This window comes from Crocodylus siamensis, chromosome 2 (assembly GCF_052110815.1).
Source record: "Crocodylus siamensis isolate JL-2025a chromosome 2, ASM5211081v1, whole genome shotgun sequence".
NCBI classification, from domain to species: domain Eukaryota; kingdom Metazoa; phylum Chordata; order Crocodylia; family Crocodylidae; genus Crocodylus; species Crocodylus siamensis.
In genome coordinates this window covers 272,881,408-272,897,865 of record NC_143396.1, presented here as the reverse complement: position 1 = coordinate 272,897,865, position 16,458 = coordinate 272,881,408, and the positions used below count along the sequence as shown (strand labels likewise).

General features: G+C 42.0%; 1 protein-coding gene across 2 annotated transcripts in view; it reads right to left on the bottom strand.

Moving 5' to 3' along the window:
- Window positions 1–1,271: 1,271 nt before the first annotated feature.
- Window positions 1,272–16,458, bottom strand: part of YY1 (YY1 transcription factor) — a 41,316-nt gene continuing 26,129 nt past the window's right edge. For both annotated transcript variants that reach the window (XM_090034015.1, XM_090034016.1), the window contains exons 3-5: window positions 7,327–7,387; window positions 5,074–5,232; window positions 1,272–2,346 (exon numbers count right to left, since the gene is read on the bottom strand). In XM_090034015.1, the coding sequence (XP_089890141.1) occupies window positions 2,164–2,346; window positions 5,074–5,232; window positions 7,327–7,387 (403 nt within the window). In that variant the 3' untranslated portion in view covers window positions 1,272–2,163. The remainder of the gene's footprint in view (window positions 2,347–5,073; window positions 5,233–7,326; window positions 7,388–16,458) is intronic.

Genomic DNA, 16,458 nt, shown 5'->3' with positions numbered 1-16,458 from the left:
GGGTGTCAGGGGTGGGAGAGAGAGATCTTTATTTGGTGAAGGCACTCAAATACGATGAGTGCTATATGGAAACAGATTAGTTTGGCTAACACTAGACTTAAAATGTACAAACATTTGCTCTCCCAATAGAAACTCTCCTGAGAGTAATTTAACCCTGGTTGTTCCCAGGTTATTTTTCTCCTAGAGTGGCAATTTTTACTGAACTTCTGTACGCTCTTTCTATGCTCCCAGGAAAAACTAAACGTCTGTACGAGGCCCAAGTTGCTCCAGTCTCCTTCCAAGAAGTGCAATTGTTTATTTCAAGTACAGTAAAGACTCCCTTTGAGAAAAGCTATAGAATTATAATTATACAATAAATATTCATCCAGGGGCTTCTTCTCCACCCTGCCCCCAAAATGTAACCAATCCCACATTAAAAAGAAAACAAATTAAGCATTGCTTTTAAATCAAGTTAAAATACACTGCATTAAGCTTAATACCCCACTGTTCTTTGTAGCCTTAAAACACTCAAATACCCAGAGAGGTGCTATTTGCTTTAGCAATGAAATTTAAAATTCCTATAGGTGCAAATGAAAAGCACTCCTTACTGTTCACAGAATAACCTCTATTACACAGATATTTTAGATTTGCAATTAAAGTTTGATCCCAACAAAACATACGTTTTAAGCCTTCATTTTTAAATTGCTAGTAGGCTGGACTATATTCTTATACGAGATCTAGTGACTAAAAATCTATAACCATTCTCCTGAAGCAACACCTATGTATATTTGTACTCTGGACATTTGTAACAAACTATTAGTGATCACTTTCAACAAGACAACAAAAAGCATCAAATGTGATATAAGACAAGTCTAATCAAAGCATGCCCTGAGTATATTAGTGTCACTATTCAAGTTTCTATTTAAACACACACTAAATGTTACCTATTATGGTTCTTTACCTTGACTAAGCAGAGAAGCACAGTTAAGTAGGTCAGAGCATCATTCCACTTACTGACTAGTTGCAAGATACCCAAAAGTCTCTGAAAACATTTCCAGTCTCCCCGTTAACAGTTAATTTGAATGCAAGTCCTTCCTAAGACCAGGATTACCACCAATTCTGTTCAACAGTACCAAAACCCACCTGACGTGTCATTACAGATGTATCACGTCAAAAATCATTATAATGAAAGCAAAGTAAAGGAAACTTGAGTTTTATTTAGCTTCCAATTTCTGGGAGGTTCAAGAACTATAATTGCTCTGGACAACAAAAGAATAGACTGTGCTTACAGATCATTTTCTGCCATATTCTTTCTTTCGGACCACTGTTTTATTGTTGCCCTTTCTATTACATGGGATGTACATATTATCAGGTGTTAATAAAAGGTCAGTGCCTGTACAATACATTCTACAACTGAGCACCACTTTCCGTAACTGAACAGGCAAAGAGAAATTACACTGAACATCAGCATCTGGCAGTATTTTTCCAAAAAAAGTGACTAAAATGGGTTTAAATTGATTAACACTATTAAATCACATCTAATATTTGATACTACATGATTTCATTACAGCTATACGATACAATTATACAAAATGTGTTAACATCAAAGAATACAACCAAAATTAAGATAGCAAACAAAACCTATATAACTTTTTTTTCTTTACAGGAAAATACTTTTGAAGTATGCATGTAACTGCCCATTCTTTTAAAGAAAATCTACTGCAAGCAAAGTTATCAACCTCCAGAAAAATCACACATAGCATTACTAAGCATATCCCCAAAAAGTGTACAATATGCACACTTGGAAAATACAAAATTAAAAAAATTGTAAGCAACAGGTGAGCTTCATATTTATAAGAATGTGAAAAGAAGTCCAATTTTAGCACTGTTGTATAAAGAATTGTCTTTTTTGATACAAGTTCGTGAACCGTCCCTTCCAGTTGGGACCACACTTTACAAAACACCGTGTTCTTGAAACTGGATTACAGAGCAAGGTAGAGCATCTTAGCAACGTCACCTTAAAGTTTATTTTTATTTACTACTTATCAAAACATGTCCTTTAGATGTGTAGGGTTCTTTTTTTAAAATTCTTTCTAGAAACAATATACAAAGTAGAGGCATATTTATTCCCAATCATACTCTTGTAAGATGCTTTGAGTTCAAGAACTTCTTCCATGCTTACTTTCACTGGTTGTTTTTGGCCTTAGCATGTGTTAAGATGTGAGATTTCAGGTTAGTTGACTGAGCGAACTTCTTATTACAGCCGTCAAAAGGGCACACATAGGGCCTGTCGCCAGTATGAATTCGCACATGTGTGCGTAAATTGAAGTCCAGTGAAAAACGCTTTCCACATCCTTCAAATGTGCACTATTGAAAGGAAAGAGCACAGGTTAAAAACCATCTCCACAAAAGCAACAAGTATTTGCCTAGTCAGCAAGCGATTGTTTCAATTATTGAACTTTCTGTATAAATAAGAAAGCCTGATTTTCCTATCCAGTCTCTCAAAACTCCCATTAGGACCAGCAGGAGTTCTGCCTGAAAACCAAATGTGCAATGATATCCAGTCCTGCGGTTATTACAGCTGATTGTAAATGTTCCCTTTAAGCGGTAACTAAAAACAAAACAGTATTCGGTATTCTTCTCAGTAATACTAAAAGACTATCGTGAAGAGGAATTGTAAGAAAGTCAAAGATCTAACTTGCAAGAAAGGACTTCCACTCTAAGCTCCCTTTTCACATCCCTAAGGAGATATTTAGCTAAATTACGAATATATAAAATACAAATAAATCAATTATGAATGACAACACAGCAAGATAAGCCGAGTTAACTTGAGCCACTGCTTGTTTCCTTGTTTCCACTGAAAGGTGAATGAAACAAGTTAGAATGACAAAACACTGCACCCTAAATCCATGCTGAAACTGAAGCTGTGGTGCAGACAGAGGATAGAAGATGATTTGTTTAGAGCATGACACCAATTCCCCATTATGTCCACTGGCTGTCACCTGGTTTCTGGGAGGAGGGCAAAGAGGGAGAGCAGGGAGGGGAGGATTTAAAAAAAAAAAAAAAAGAGCCGATTCTAATCCCTGAAAGTCTAAATTGTTTTGTGATTTTGTCTCGTTGAAAAATGTGCTTGCCTTAGTCATGGCAGCAGAGGCAGAAGAGGCACCAGAACCTACTTGGTTCTAGAGTGGATTGCTGATTACTGTGAACAGCTCTCAACTTCACAACTTGGTGCTCTTTATTCACCAACTCAAAGCTGCTAGATTCCACTGGCCTTCAGCAAACACTGGAAGACCCATCTTCTCCCACAGGTTCAAAGGAAAAAAAAAAAAAAGGTGAATGCAAATGCACATTTTTATCAATTTATATCCTAGAAGGAACAACTGGAACCTGGCCTAGGATGTTTTTTCATGCCATAGAAACTGTAATGCCATGTACGAACCCCGACTCCTCAGGTCATAAAATTAATTTTAGAAAAAAATATTTGTTAAGTTCCATGAAAATGAGTAACTGAGGGCATCTAATGACTTGGAGTTTCAATTCAAATTACCGGTATCAGCCTTTTGTGGCAGTTTGTTTGAGAACAGAAAAAAAAAAACCAGTGCAAAAACCTGTAGTTCTTCTAGGGTAAAAGAACTATGCACAGAATGAAATTCCAAAACTATTTTTTGGTATTTAAATTGTTTTTTCCATGAAAAAGTCTGTACTTAATTGTGCTAAGCAGCACATCACCGGGTACTTCTTTTCATGCTGCTCTATTCAGAGCCTATATTGTTTAATGATAGGGGACCTCTTGTGGTAGAAGTTCAAGTGACTCCTGAGGATATTCAGTGGCTATATTTATAGTTAGTTAATGCTCATGGCAAGACTTAAACATTTTGATTGGGCAATGGTAAATCAAATAGCCCAAGAAGTGTCACATGACAATAAGAATAGTTCTCTCATTCAGAATTAACATTTAAAAAAAAGAAAAAAAAAGTCTGGAACCTGGAGAATAATTTCCTAGTTTATAAACATATTTCAAAAACAGCTTCTAGGAAAACAAAAATCCGCATTTCATACAGTATCATCTAATTTTAGTCTTGATCCGTGACTCTAGATGGCTAATTAGACTACTGCTCTTACACTACCGAGCACAATCCCTGCAACTTTGCAGGAGAATGCATATTAGAAGGGAGGAAGTAAATGTGAATGATTCCAATAATCCTGCAGTACTCCTGGTGAGAGGCCTTGCCTGGAGTACTGCATGTAATTTGGGGCTCCACCCTTAAGTAAGATGTGGACATATTGGAAAGAGTCCAACAGTAAGCCACAAAAATGATTACAGGCCTGAAAACCATGATTTATGAGGAAAGACTGCAAAGAACTAAGTTTTAACTTGAAGAACAAGTCACTGAAGGGGGGGGATTTGATTAGTCAAGAAGCAGAAGTAGATTATAAAGACTACAGAATAGCCGCCTGTCCCTGGCTGTAGGGGACAGGACTACAAACAATGGCCTCAAATTGCAGCAGAGGAAATTTAGGTTGGAGACTGGGAAAAGCTTTCTGACTATGAGGGCAGTCAGGCTATGTAGAGAACCTGTGAAATTTTCACCCCCTGAAAAATTTTCAAGAGGAGATCAAACGGACACTTGGCTGGGATGGTTTAGACAGGCATGATCCTGCCCTGAGCAAGGGTGTATTCATTTCTTTGCAAGCTATCCAAAACCCGAAACTGGGACAGACTGATCATTACATCTAAAATCATGTGCTGCTAGCAAAAACGCACCTGCTTCCAAAAAATGTACCTAGAAATAGAAATCACAGTTCCATTTAAGCATCCATACTTAATGAACAGAGAATTTAGGCCTACAATAGCTCATTAAGCTTCCTTGGGCCAGATTCTAACCCCACTGAAATCAATGGAAAACCTATTAACTCAGTGTTTTATCTGAAGTCTGTTGAAGTAACATGCCTATCACTACATCAATTTTAAATAAAAAGGTACCTTCATGTAGTTGAAAGGTAAGCTAAACTAGCATTATAACCTACACACGTTTCTCATTTCCAGATGAAAACTGCAGTAGTAACGCATGTCCAGAAATGGGCCATTACCTGAAAGGGCTTCTCTCCAGTATGAACTAGCTGATGTCGCTTTAGTTTGGAGCTCTCCACAAAGGCCTTGCCACATTCTGCACATACGTGTACTCTGGGACCATGAGTGTGCAGATGCTTCCTCATAGCAGAGTTGTCCCTGAACATCTTTGTGCAGCCCTTCAAAAAGAGAACAGTAAAACAATTAACAGATGAACATTCAGTTATCAGAACAAGTTTGTCTGCCAAAACACTGTAATTTCAAGGTTAAAGGAGAACAAAGTTACCTTAAGTTAAAAGCTAATCCTAAAGAGGAACAGGCCCTCTAACTCCACTACATATTTTAATTGTAAACACACTCACAATAAAAGTTAAATCACACTAGCAAACTGACTTACTGACCATCAACAATATAAGGAGCCAGAATAAAATCACAAGTTCCACAACTTGCCCCACACAATAAGGCAAGATGTGGTTAGCTGTGTTAGTCTGCCATACAGATGTTTACTGAACTCTTTCAGTATATACCACACCACGAACTAACAAAAGGTAGGGCAAGATCACTGCACTGCTACCTATCTTAGGTCTCATTCTTTGACGTAAGTGGAGTTTTTCTGCGCCTCTACCTCCTGCTGCACCCCCCCAGTGCTTCCTGCCCCCCTCTGTTCCCATTTCTAATAGAGAATAAAGAAAAAGGAACTCCATGACATGGCAGGTACAGAAGAAAATCTGCCTCAGAGGGCGCTGACGAGGTTTATCTGACAGAATAAGATCACAGCCAGGACAGACTGCTAAAGTCATGAGGAAGAATGTAGAGAACTTGTTTTTGGAGATGATGGTAACCCCCAGTTGTGGTCACTCAGTCCCATTACTTGTGGCAGATTCTGCATCTGTAGCTTCATGTCCGTTACTGTTGAACGTTACATTTACTAAGAGAATGTAGCGAGATTTGCATCAAAATACCACCTAACTACAACAGCCCTTGACTAGTCCTTTTTCTGCACCCCACCAATTCATTAAATTCCATTCTGTATTTATTGGTTGCCAGGATTTGAAAACTAGAGAAATGAGGGTAATTTTTATAGATTCTCACTAAGATATCATTCTTCATTAATATTCACAAATCCTTTAAAATTCTACCCAATTCTTGCACTGCACATTTCCTCTGCCCTATCAAAAGAGGACTGGTCTTTGTTCAGCTGTTGCTTCATCTACTGTGCTTACAGATGTGAAAAACCCCCCAAAACAGCGCTTTATTTCCCGTTTGGTGTGTCCCCATGCTGAGCACAGCGCATGCCCAGAATAGGCATTGCATTCGTTTGCCCAAGCTTGCCCAATGTCTGTCTAGCTCGCACACTTCAGTGGGGCTTTTTGGTGCTTTTATCCAATAGCTGACTGAACCTGCTTTTTAAATAAAAGTGCCAAAAAGCCCCACTGAAGTGCCCAATCTATACAGACACTGGGGAGCTGGGTCACACTGATATACTTTCTCCTCTTCTGGTAAAGCACTTTTTTATCCCCTTCACATTTGTCAGCAGTCCTAGATCACAGGACTATGGTTTCAATTGTTTTCAGAATAGGTCTCATGTCAATGTGCTCTAAGTGCCTGAAGACAACAGAACATCACAAAACTTTAGACTAGCACTGAAAAGAATGCATTTTTGGTAGCCACACGTTTAGGGACATACTAACCCTGAGAAGGAACTGCAGTTTCTCACCTTAACTGAAACAGATAGCCACAATAACCCAGCTATTTAAAGCAGCCTCTTCAACTAGAAGGGAGTCTGAAATACTCTTTACATTTACCGAATGAAGTATACCAATGTAACTTAATGTGATCAGGATCATGGAACCAGCAAGTCACAGCTATATAGAATTTGAAGTGATATGCTTCCTATGGGTTCCTTCCTACTTCACTGATCCTGAAGTCCAAGCAAATATCACATTACTTGGACAAAGGGTCCTTCCACCAATCTATGACCACTTAACACACAAACAAGAATCCTTTCCTGGGCAGGGACACCACCGTTTATACAAGAATTTAAAATAATCCTTATAATTATAAAATTATAAAATAATTATTTTATTATAAAATAATTTCCTTATCTGGAAATGCCCTCTGAAAAACATCCTTTCAAAAATTCAGTTAAATGATCACGCCTTGATATTTAGAAAAAAAATCTTCAGTCTTATTCCCCAACGGAAAATTAACATGAGCAAAAATGTGATTCTTACAAGCAATTCACCACCGAAAAAACAACAAGCTCCACTTACTTTGTGAGGGCATGCTATCGTTCTTGGAGCGTCATCTTCTTTAATTTTTCTTGGCTTCATTCTTACAAGGAAAAAAAAGGGGGGGGGGAAATAAGTGTTGGTAAAGCAGGTAGAAACTACTTTCCTAAAATGTTTTCAACATTACATACATCTCAACAGTGCTCATGTGGGAGAGGGTTTAGCAGGAGCCTGGGCGGGTTTTTAAAAAGGAAGACAGTTGCTTTGTTTCTTCAAAATGCCCATGTTTTATCCTGACAAACTTTAAAATCTGTAGAGGCTTCCATTAATAACAACAAGATGCATAAAAACTGCATACTTTCAGTCCTCTGAACACATTAGAAATGTCTTCTTACCCTACACTAACTGGAGCCTTCAAGATGTGCTCTTGGCACGCATATACCACCTGTACACATCTTAGTACCACTGCTGTGACCCAATACCTTTGCTCTCTCTTCCAGCCTTCCACTAGGCCATTGAAAAAAGTCTCACTCCAACTCATCCTCAGTTCCTTCACCACTACTGAAATGCGTTTGACAACGCTATGGCAGCAGAGAAGGAAAGCAGACAGTGGAATCTATGGGGACAGAACACGTTGCTTAAGGTAAGTAATTGTTCTCACTCCAAAAAGTATCACACAGGCAATCTTTTTTGTGAAAACAAGCAATTATCCATTTGTTTGGAGGTGGACACTACCTACAGAGAGATTACAGAACAAGCCTGCCAAAGCAGACATCTGCCTACGCTCATGAACCAATGTCTTGCGAGTTCAGACATAGCTGACCTACAGCTTTCAGAAACAGGGACATTTTCCCAAACAAACAACTGAGGCTGCCTGAGCTCTCCTATGTGAACAAGTACAGCTAGATTAGTTAACAGCATGTCCTTAAACAGCTGGAAGACTGCTTAGGTTAGACAACACCATCCAGCCCATATCTCCTTCTGCACAGGCCAGGTCTGGGTGCTTTTCCAAATTAGTTTTCCCTTTGCCATGTCAGGTACATGAAACAGAATGAAGCTTGGGTTGGGGGCAGAGAACCTGGAGAGCCAAAAAACAATGAGTCACTTGAAGAACCCTGAATAGGAAACTTGGTACCAGAAAATAACTCCACCTTTAAACCCTAAGAAGAACCAAACTACTTTCAGAGCCAAACAGGTCAGACACCAGAGAATCTTGGTTCCCCTTGTTTGTTAACATAACGCACAGCCATGGTGTTGCCTGTTAGCACATGGACCCCTGAAGTAGCCTTCAATGACGGACTGTTAGCTCCTAGCTCAAGGTTTATGAAAAGAGAAGCTTCCCAAGGGAATTCACAGGCCCTGAAGTCAAAGATGTGTTCCCCCAGGGTGAAGGCATCTCCTAGCAATGAATTCATAGGCAGTGATAACAGAAAATCTCTTTTACATCTGTAAGACTTCCCACCAGTTTGCCAAGAAAAGGACTAATGAACATGACCAGTGCATCCGTGTAATATTTGCGGATTGGGCGCAAACACAGAACTCAAGCACCATTGCATGGAGTCCAGGTGAAATCCTACATCATGTAGGTGCACAGCACTGTTTCTCCCAAATTCAGGAATGCTTCCTGCAGAAAGTAAGCTCTCCCTAACCTGGAACATAACCCTGTTTTTATGAATTCTACGTTCCAAGTCAGAATAAGTGCATTTCTTTTTCTGAATGAGGCCGAACGTGGCAAAGGCTTTTAAGGTTACTTGAGACAAGCTGCCAAAGTAACCATCTTCAGTCACTGAGGTATGAGTAGACCTAGATTCTTTGTCTCCTTAGAACAAACCGTTACAACTACACATAGTTAATGAGAGCAAGCAAGTCGCTGCTCTGATAGCAAGATGTTCCTACTAAAAAAACAGAGGTATCGTTTCTGGGCTGGATTCATTGTTATATTAAAAACAACAACAACAGGCATCTTGCATGTCAAAAGCATAAAACCAGACTTGGGGCTCTAAAAAGGAAATTCTGAAAACCAGACACCCTCAATTTGAAAAGATTAATTTGTTAACACCTACTGAAAGTAAAGACTGTAATCATAATTCTCTTAATTTTGGGGGTTAAAAGACAGAGGGATAACAATCCCTGCTCGCCTTCTCCAAGTGGCACAAGGGACTTGCTTCTTGTTTGGACAGTATATCCCCAAGACATTCCAGAAAATGGTAAAGAAAGGGCTAAATACTTCCTTTTATAGTGTCCATAACTCTAGTCTGAGCTAATCAGAGGCCACACTTCCCAGAAATACTGAAGATAGTTACTGGAGAACAGAAGATAAGATCTCCTGAAGATGCCACTAGGTTCCCAACACTGTCTGCTTGTTAGGAAGATGCTAACTGTGCAGCAGGACAGGCACAGAGATGAAACCTCTTCTTCCTTCTCAGAATCCTCAATGTTCTTTGAGGCTTTAGCAGTACTGAGGAAAAGACCACTGCCTGAAGAAAATCTGGTTTTATGGGCTTCCTTCTTGAAATCAGGAACTATTCTATATTCCTTTAAAAAAAGAGAGGACCACATTAGTCTTTGACTAAAGATGTCTCTCTGCAACCAGGGAACAACTGCTTGGACCTCTCTGGGCCACTATGAGGTTACACGTCAAGGCTGAAACCACTAATGTTACCCTAACACACACATCCAGTAAGACTGTCTCTTGTCTTATGAACTGCCCATCAGACATGGTCTGTAGTTCCTTTCTGAAATGGCCTAATTCTAATGGCCATATTTTGACAGAAGTACTTGGTTGTTGACCATAAGCATCTGCAGGCTGTCCAACTAGCTTTCTGTATTCAACCTCTCTGGATCACAAGCAACCCTGTTAACAGCTGGTCATGAAATCACAGGGTTGGAAGGTCATCTAATTTAATCCTTAACAGTACGCCAGCCACTTGTCAAGAACTTGATCTCTCTTCAACTCAGAATGGACCCCGGTAAGTCTTTTACAGGCTCTACTTTTAGGTACAGCAGGTTCGATGGACGAGTAAAAGATGTTCCCCCTGCAACTTCCCCAGGAGGATATTTAAATTCTCACTAACTGAATGAGAAAAGAACAAGCTGCTGTAAATTGTTCTTCTTTGTACTTTTCTTCCTCTTGGTTCTTCACAATAAGACTAGCTGACCTGACTGCATTCAGCTCACCTCTGCAGGGTGATCAAACTGTGCAGGGGCTACATGTATCCAAGCTACCATGAAAACACTACTGGACCCCCGCTAGCATAATAAAAGGAAGGCTGATGCAGAAATGGAAACTGGGTCAAGGGGTATCAACTTGGCTGTTCACTGTGAAGCCTGGGTAGTTTCTTGCCATCTCTCATGCATCCTTCTCCACAAATATCTTCCTGACTTGCACTATGCTTCCTTAAGTGTGAAAGGACTTCTTCTGTACAAGGTTCAGTAAGGATATAAAACAGCATCTGTCTTCTAGGGAAGGGGGTGACCCCATAAGGAGGCTCCCTAACTTTCTGAAGCCACACAGAGAAGCAACATATAGCATATCACCCAGGAACGTCCCCTTCTTAATATAAGACACCTATCTAAATTGCCCATTATTAAGTAACAATGAAACCTCAGTGGAAGCAGGTTTAAATCTTTGGCATTTCGTTTCTGCTACACAGGGGTATATGGACATGTAAAATGTGGGTACACATATAACTAAAAACCAAGAAATTTTATGTTTCAAGCTAGCAGTATAAAATAAAGTGGCAACACACACAGAGAAGCAACACACATATTGCATAGGTTCTGTTGTGCTGCCATGTGCCATATGAACAAACTGAGGGACAGCTGGGTTTGCCCTTTATATTCTTGCATGCCTATATACTCCAAGGCAGCATTTAATGGTTGTGTACAGACAGGTAGGAAAGTAGGCACAAGTCCTGGGTGCTGCCTCAGGGAAGGGAGAGGGTGCCCAAGGGAAGCTTGGGGAGGGGGGGTGGGGGGGATGAGGACGACCTGAGCCTCCCTCTCCCCTTGCACCTTCCTTGAAGCAGCTCTAGCTCTGGCAGCAGGGAGAGCAGAGTAGCAGCAAACAAGTATGTACATGTTCAGTGAAGGGTGTTCTGGGAAGTGCAGTTCTAAACAGAGGTTTTCTGCCACTAAACACTGGAGGGAGGAAAGGAGGAAGAGACTGCTTGGTCCCTTGACAGGCACATTGACAGTATAAAGTGACATCCCCCCAGGAGCAGAAAACCTCCAGGTGCTGCTGCAACTGCTCTGCCCTCCCTCCCAGAGCTAGTCACAGCAGAGAAGGTGCAAGGGGGAGGAGGAGCTGCCCAACATGCAAAACTGACCAGTTATGCCTTCAGTATTTAGACATATCCCAAGCCAGCTCAGTGCATACTATCTATCTACAGAACTGGACCAGGTTAGCAGGGTTCAGCCATTTTACTTCCCTGAGAATGAGGGCTTATTAATTCAGGTGCAACACTGCTCTAACAAAGCTTATACTTCCAGTACCAGGGCTAGTATGTACAGAACTAGCTTGGTGTACCTTTATAGGGTGCTGCCTTATGCCACTGGCATCTTCTTAGCATGTGTGTACAATCTCAACAGATACTGCTGACCAAAAGTATTTGATCTTGCTCACCAACAATAATCTGTGAACAATCACTCAAAAAACTTAAATTTTATATTGAAATGTATTAGAAAAAGATGTTGGTCTTACTTTAAAATTAACTTTCTGTAAAAGGTGACCACCAGACTAGAATCTGGGCTGCTGCTCTTATTTATATTGTTGCAGGTAGCTCCACCCTCGCTGGTGGTTAGACTTTTGGGTCCCACCCAGTAGAGCACCTCTACTGGCTCCGTCCAAGTTTTCATAGCCTGAAATATCAAAAACAGAACTCTAGCACATTTAAAACAGCTACAGACATGCATTGATACCTGGGTGGAACTTCCAGTGTGATGGTCACCTTTGCAGAAAGTCAGTTTACATGGCAAGACCAGGATTTTCTTTTCTGCAGCGAGCTCTGGTATGTGTGTTATATCTTGCAATACCCTAGGATGAATTCCTGTCATAATACACGAGTCTGGAGAATTAAAAAAATGTGCTTCTTGGACCATGGTCCTTAGGACACTACAATAAAAGATCAGGTGGGATGCTACATATTTTAACGTGTAAAGTCACGGTTTGGACTGACAAACAACTAGCTGCCTAGCAGACCAGCTCCCTAGAAACAGATTATTTTCTACATGTAAAGACAAGAGAAAAAAGATTGAGGAAAAAAAAAAATAAGCAGAGATTAATGGACTGATTGCTCTAGAAAGCTACACTGCGATTGTTCAGCATCAGGAAGTAGTGGTTACAGAAAACAAAAGCTAATTCTAGCTCCCCCATCCTCCTAGCTTAGAAGGTATCTGTCAAGAGGGCTGGCCTGACTGAAAGCCAGTGTCTAGAACCTGGGGTCAAAAGGAGAAGACCAACAGAAGGTGCTCTCTCCACTCGCTCAAAAGCACCATAAAGTAGATGACACAGATGGGAAAACAGCTGTCAAGCCACCAGGACACGCTGCTTTGCTAACCTTCTCTAGTATCTCCCTTCTTTTCTCTTTCGCCCTTCTGTTCTCAAACTCACTCATTTCTCATATTCCCCCCCCCCCCGCTCTAGTACAACGCATAGTTTTCAAGTTGCAACTTTCTCCAACATGTCCCACCTCCCCAGCAGTCTTTGAATGATGAACAGCTGCTACAACTTCCTTTGTGTTTGGCCTTCTGTCCCAAAACAGACAGAACAGGAAACTGTATTAGGTGTCAATGTCAGCCACTACCATTCCTTCTACATTCATTCCCTTCACTCCAATACCCCACCATCCAACTGTGATAAAGGATCAGTAATAGAAGAACCACCACAGTGACTATAAGCTATTGCAGGATTTCCCCACCCCAAGGTGTTCCTCATGTAGGAGGCAAGACTAGCTTCAGAAGAATTTTGTAAAGGAGAGATGCAAAGCTGCCCTCATTCTTTCTGGCAAAGGCTGAAGAAATCTAGGTCCCTCAGTCCCGCCTCGTAGGGCCTTGCCTGCAGGCCTCTGACTATACCTGTGGCCCCCACTCTGAACCCTCTCATGATTCTCCGTCTGCTCCTTGTAGTGTGTGGCACCCAAAACTGGACACAATACTCCAACTGTGGCTGACCAGTGCTGCATAAAGGGGAAGCATTACCTCCCTGGACCTGTCTGTCATGCATCTGCTAATGCATGATAAAGTGCAGTTAGCCTTGTTTATCACTTCGTCACATTGACAACTCATGTTCGTCTTGGAGGCGGTAATGTCTCCAAGATCCCTTTCTGCTGCTGTGCTGCTGAGAAGGTCCTCCCCCAGCCTGTAAGTGTGCTAGTGGTTCTTTTTGCCCAGGTGCAGCACTTTGCACTTGTCTTTGTTGACTTGCATCCTATTTTGCCCATTTTTCCAACCCGTCCCGATCCGCCTGGATCCATTCCCTATCCTCTGGTGTGTTAACTCTGCCCCATAATTTGGTATCATCTGCAAATTTGGACAGGGTACTCGCCACACCCTCATCCAAGTCACTGATGAAGACATTGAATAGCACCGGACAGTCCAAGGATCGAGGCTTGCAAGACTCCACTGCCCACATCTTTCCAGGTTAATATCAACTCATCCACCACTAATATCTGGGTGCGACCCCTACACCAGATTGCCACCTACCTGACCGTGTAATCATCTACATCAAAGCCTGTCAGTTTATTTATGAGAACAGAATGAGATACCATACCGAAGGCCTTCTTAAAGTCTAGGTAGATGACATCTACCTCGACTCCTGCGTCTAACCATTTTGTGACCTAGTCATAAAAAGAAACAAAATTAGTCCAGCATGGGTTCATTGCAGGTAGATCCTGCCTACTTCCTTTCAGCATTATTTCCCCTGCTGGGCTCCCACAGATGTGATCCTTAATGATTTCTTCCAGAGTTCTCCCAAGCACAGAGGTGAGATTAACTGGCCTATAGTTTCCCGGTTCCTCCCCCCTCCTCTTCTTGAAAATAGGGACCATGCTCGCCCTTTTCCAGTCCTCTGGGACCCGACCAGAGCACCATGAGTGCTCAAACAGCCATGCCAGTGGCTCTGCTATGACACTGACCAAATCCTTCAGCACTCTTTGACGAAGTTCATCCGGGCCTGCTGATCTGAACACATCCAGCCCCTCCAAGTGCCTGTTCACCAAGTCTGAGCTAACAGTTGGTAGGCTGGAGTCCCGCCTGTATCTATTTATGATCCAACTGGGAGATTTGTCTTGGTCTGTGTCTAGGAATACAGATACAAAGAACTCGCTGAAGAGCTCAGCTTTGTCCCCCCTCTCCATCACCAATCGCCCTAGTTCGTCTTGTAGGCATCCTATCATGTCATTCTCTCACTCAACAGAGAGAGAAACCCTATTTTCAACCCTACCTTTTTGTACATATTTTCTTAGGAAACATTCTTTTCAGGTTTACTGAAATTCTCTTCGGTGAGAACAAGGATACCACACCAGTGCAGATAAGATAACGGCCTCCTTGGTTCTACCAAAATTAGCGACTACAGCACTTTAGGCAGGGGCAAGAATAGCACTGCTGACATTGACTTCTTTGAGTTTCTATTCCTTCAGGAGCTTAGGTCAACATCAAGGGCAACTGTCATAGCTGACCATCATTCAAACACAGCCAGCAAGGTCTAAGAGAAAAAAAGCTATTGCAATTTGGGGCCTGTGCGCACAAGGGGATGGAACAAAGTGAATGACAAAAAAAAAGAGGGATCAAAAAGAATACACCAGAGGACAAGCAGGCAAGGGAGAATGGAAACTATTCAGATTCAAGGCTAGGATGAATTGTACCCTTCTATTCCTTTCCCCCCGTTATGTCTTCACTTAACAACGCTGCCTGTGTCTGGCTGTCTTTAAACCCCAGAGCCTGTAAAGTACCTGGAAAAATCAGTGATGTTAACATTACTAACCAAGTTTTTGGTTTTCTTGAAGATAGGGAATAAAAACAAAACAAAACCAACTGCTTTTCATAATAGCCAGAATTACAGCCATCTCACTTGGTTACGCAGTTGGCTCAACTCCAAAATCAGACTAAAACTAAGCCTTTTCTTGAACTTGAAGCAGGGGCAGAGATACTACATGCAGGCTGGATCCATTCTAAGGAGCCCTACTGTCCAGCTCACAGTGCAGCTTATAGGTCTCAAACTGGACACACATGCATCATGGCACTGGCCTCAGCCTTGTGCACTAGATCCAGCCAAGGAGCTGGCCCATGGGCCTGACCCAGCCCAGGGACAGGCCCCATATCATGGGACCCAATGAGTTTGAAGCCCCCAATTTAAAAGGGACTGCTCACCAGAGATCCTGGTTCTGTTTGCTACGCGTCCCTGCTATCTGATGTTGGTGACCAGGGTGGACAACTGGAGACCCTCTGGGTTAAAATCCATGGGGAACACGGCACAGAGGACACAACGGTGACAGTCTACTACAGACCTCCCATCTAAAGTCAAGAGCTTGACAAGGAGTTTGCTGGGGAACTGGCTGAGGCTGCATGCTCCAGGACCACGGTTGTCATGGATGACTTCAATTACCCAGACATCTTGCGGGAGGATCACTCAGCAAAATCGGAGTGGTCGCAAAGCTTCCTCTCGTGCGTGGATGACCTCTACCTGACTCAAGAAGTCTACAGGCCAACGAGAGGTAAAGCGCTGCTTGACTTGGTACTGGCTACTAGGGATGACCTAATCAGCAACCTACTGATTGATGGGAAGCTGAGTGACAATGACTATAAGCTGATCACCTTCATCATCTGCCATAAAGCTGGCAAGTAAGTCAGCAACACGGAAGTCCTTGACGTCAGGAAAGCCAAATTTGACAAGCTCCAGAGGCTTGTCAGTGAGGCCCTAAGGAACTGCAACCCCAGGGGGAGGGGAGTTCAAGAAAAGTGGTTGCTCCTCAAGGGAGCGATCCTCAGTGCACAAGCTAATTCGATTCCATCTCGGAAGAAAGGCAACAAGAGGGCACAGCAGCTCCCCTGGCTCTCCAGAGATCTGGCAGACCTCCTGAGGCTAAAAAGAAAGGCCTACAAAGGATGGAGGATGGGATTCACCTCCAAGGAGGATTATTCTGCGGTGGTCCGGTCCTGCAGGGAGCAAACCAGGAA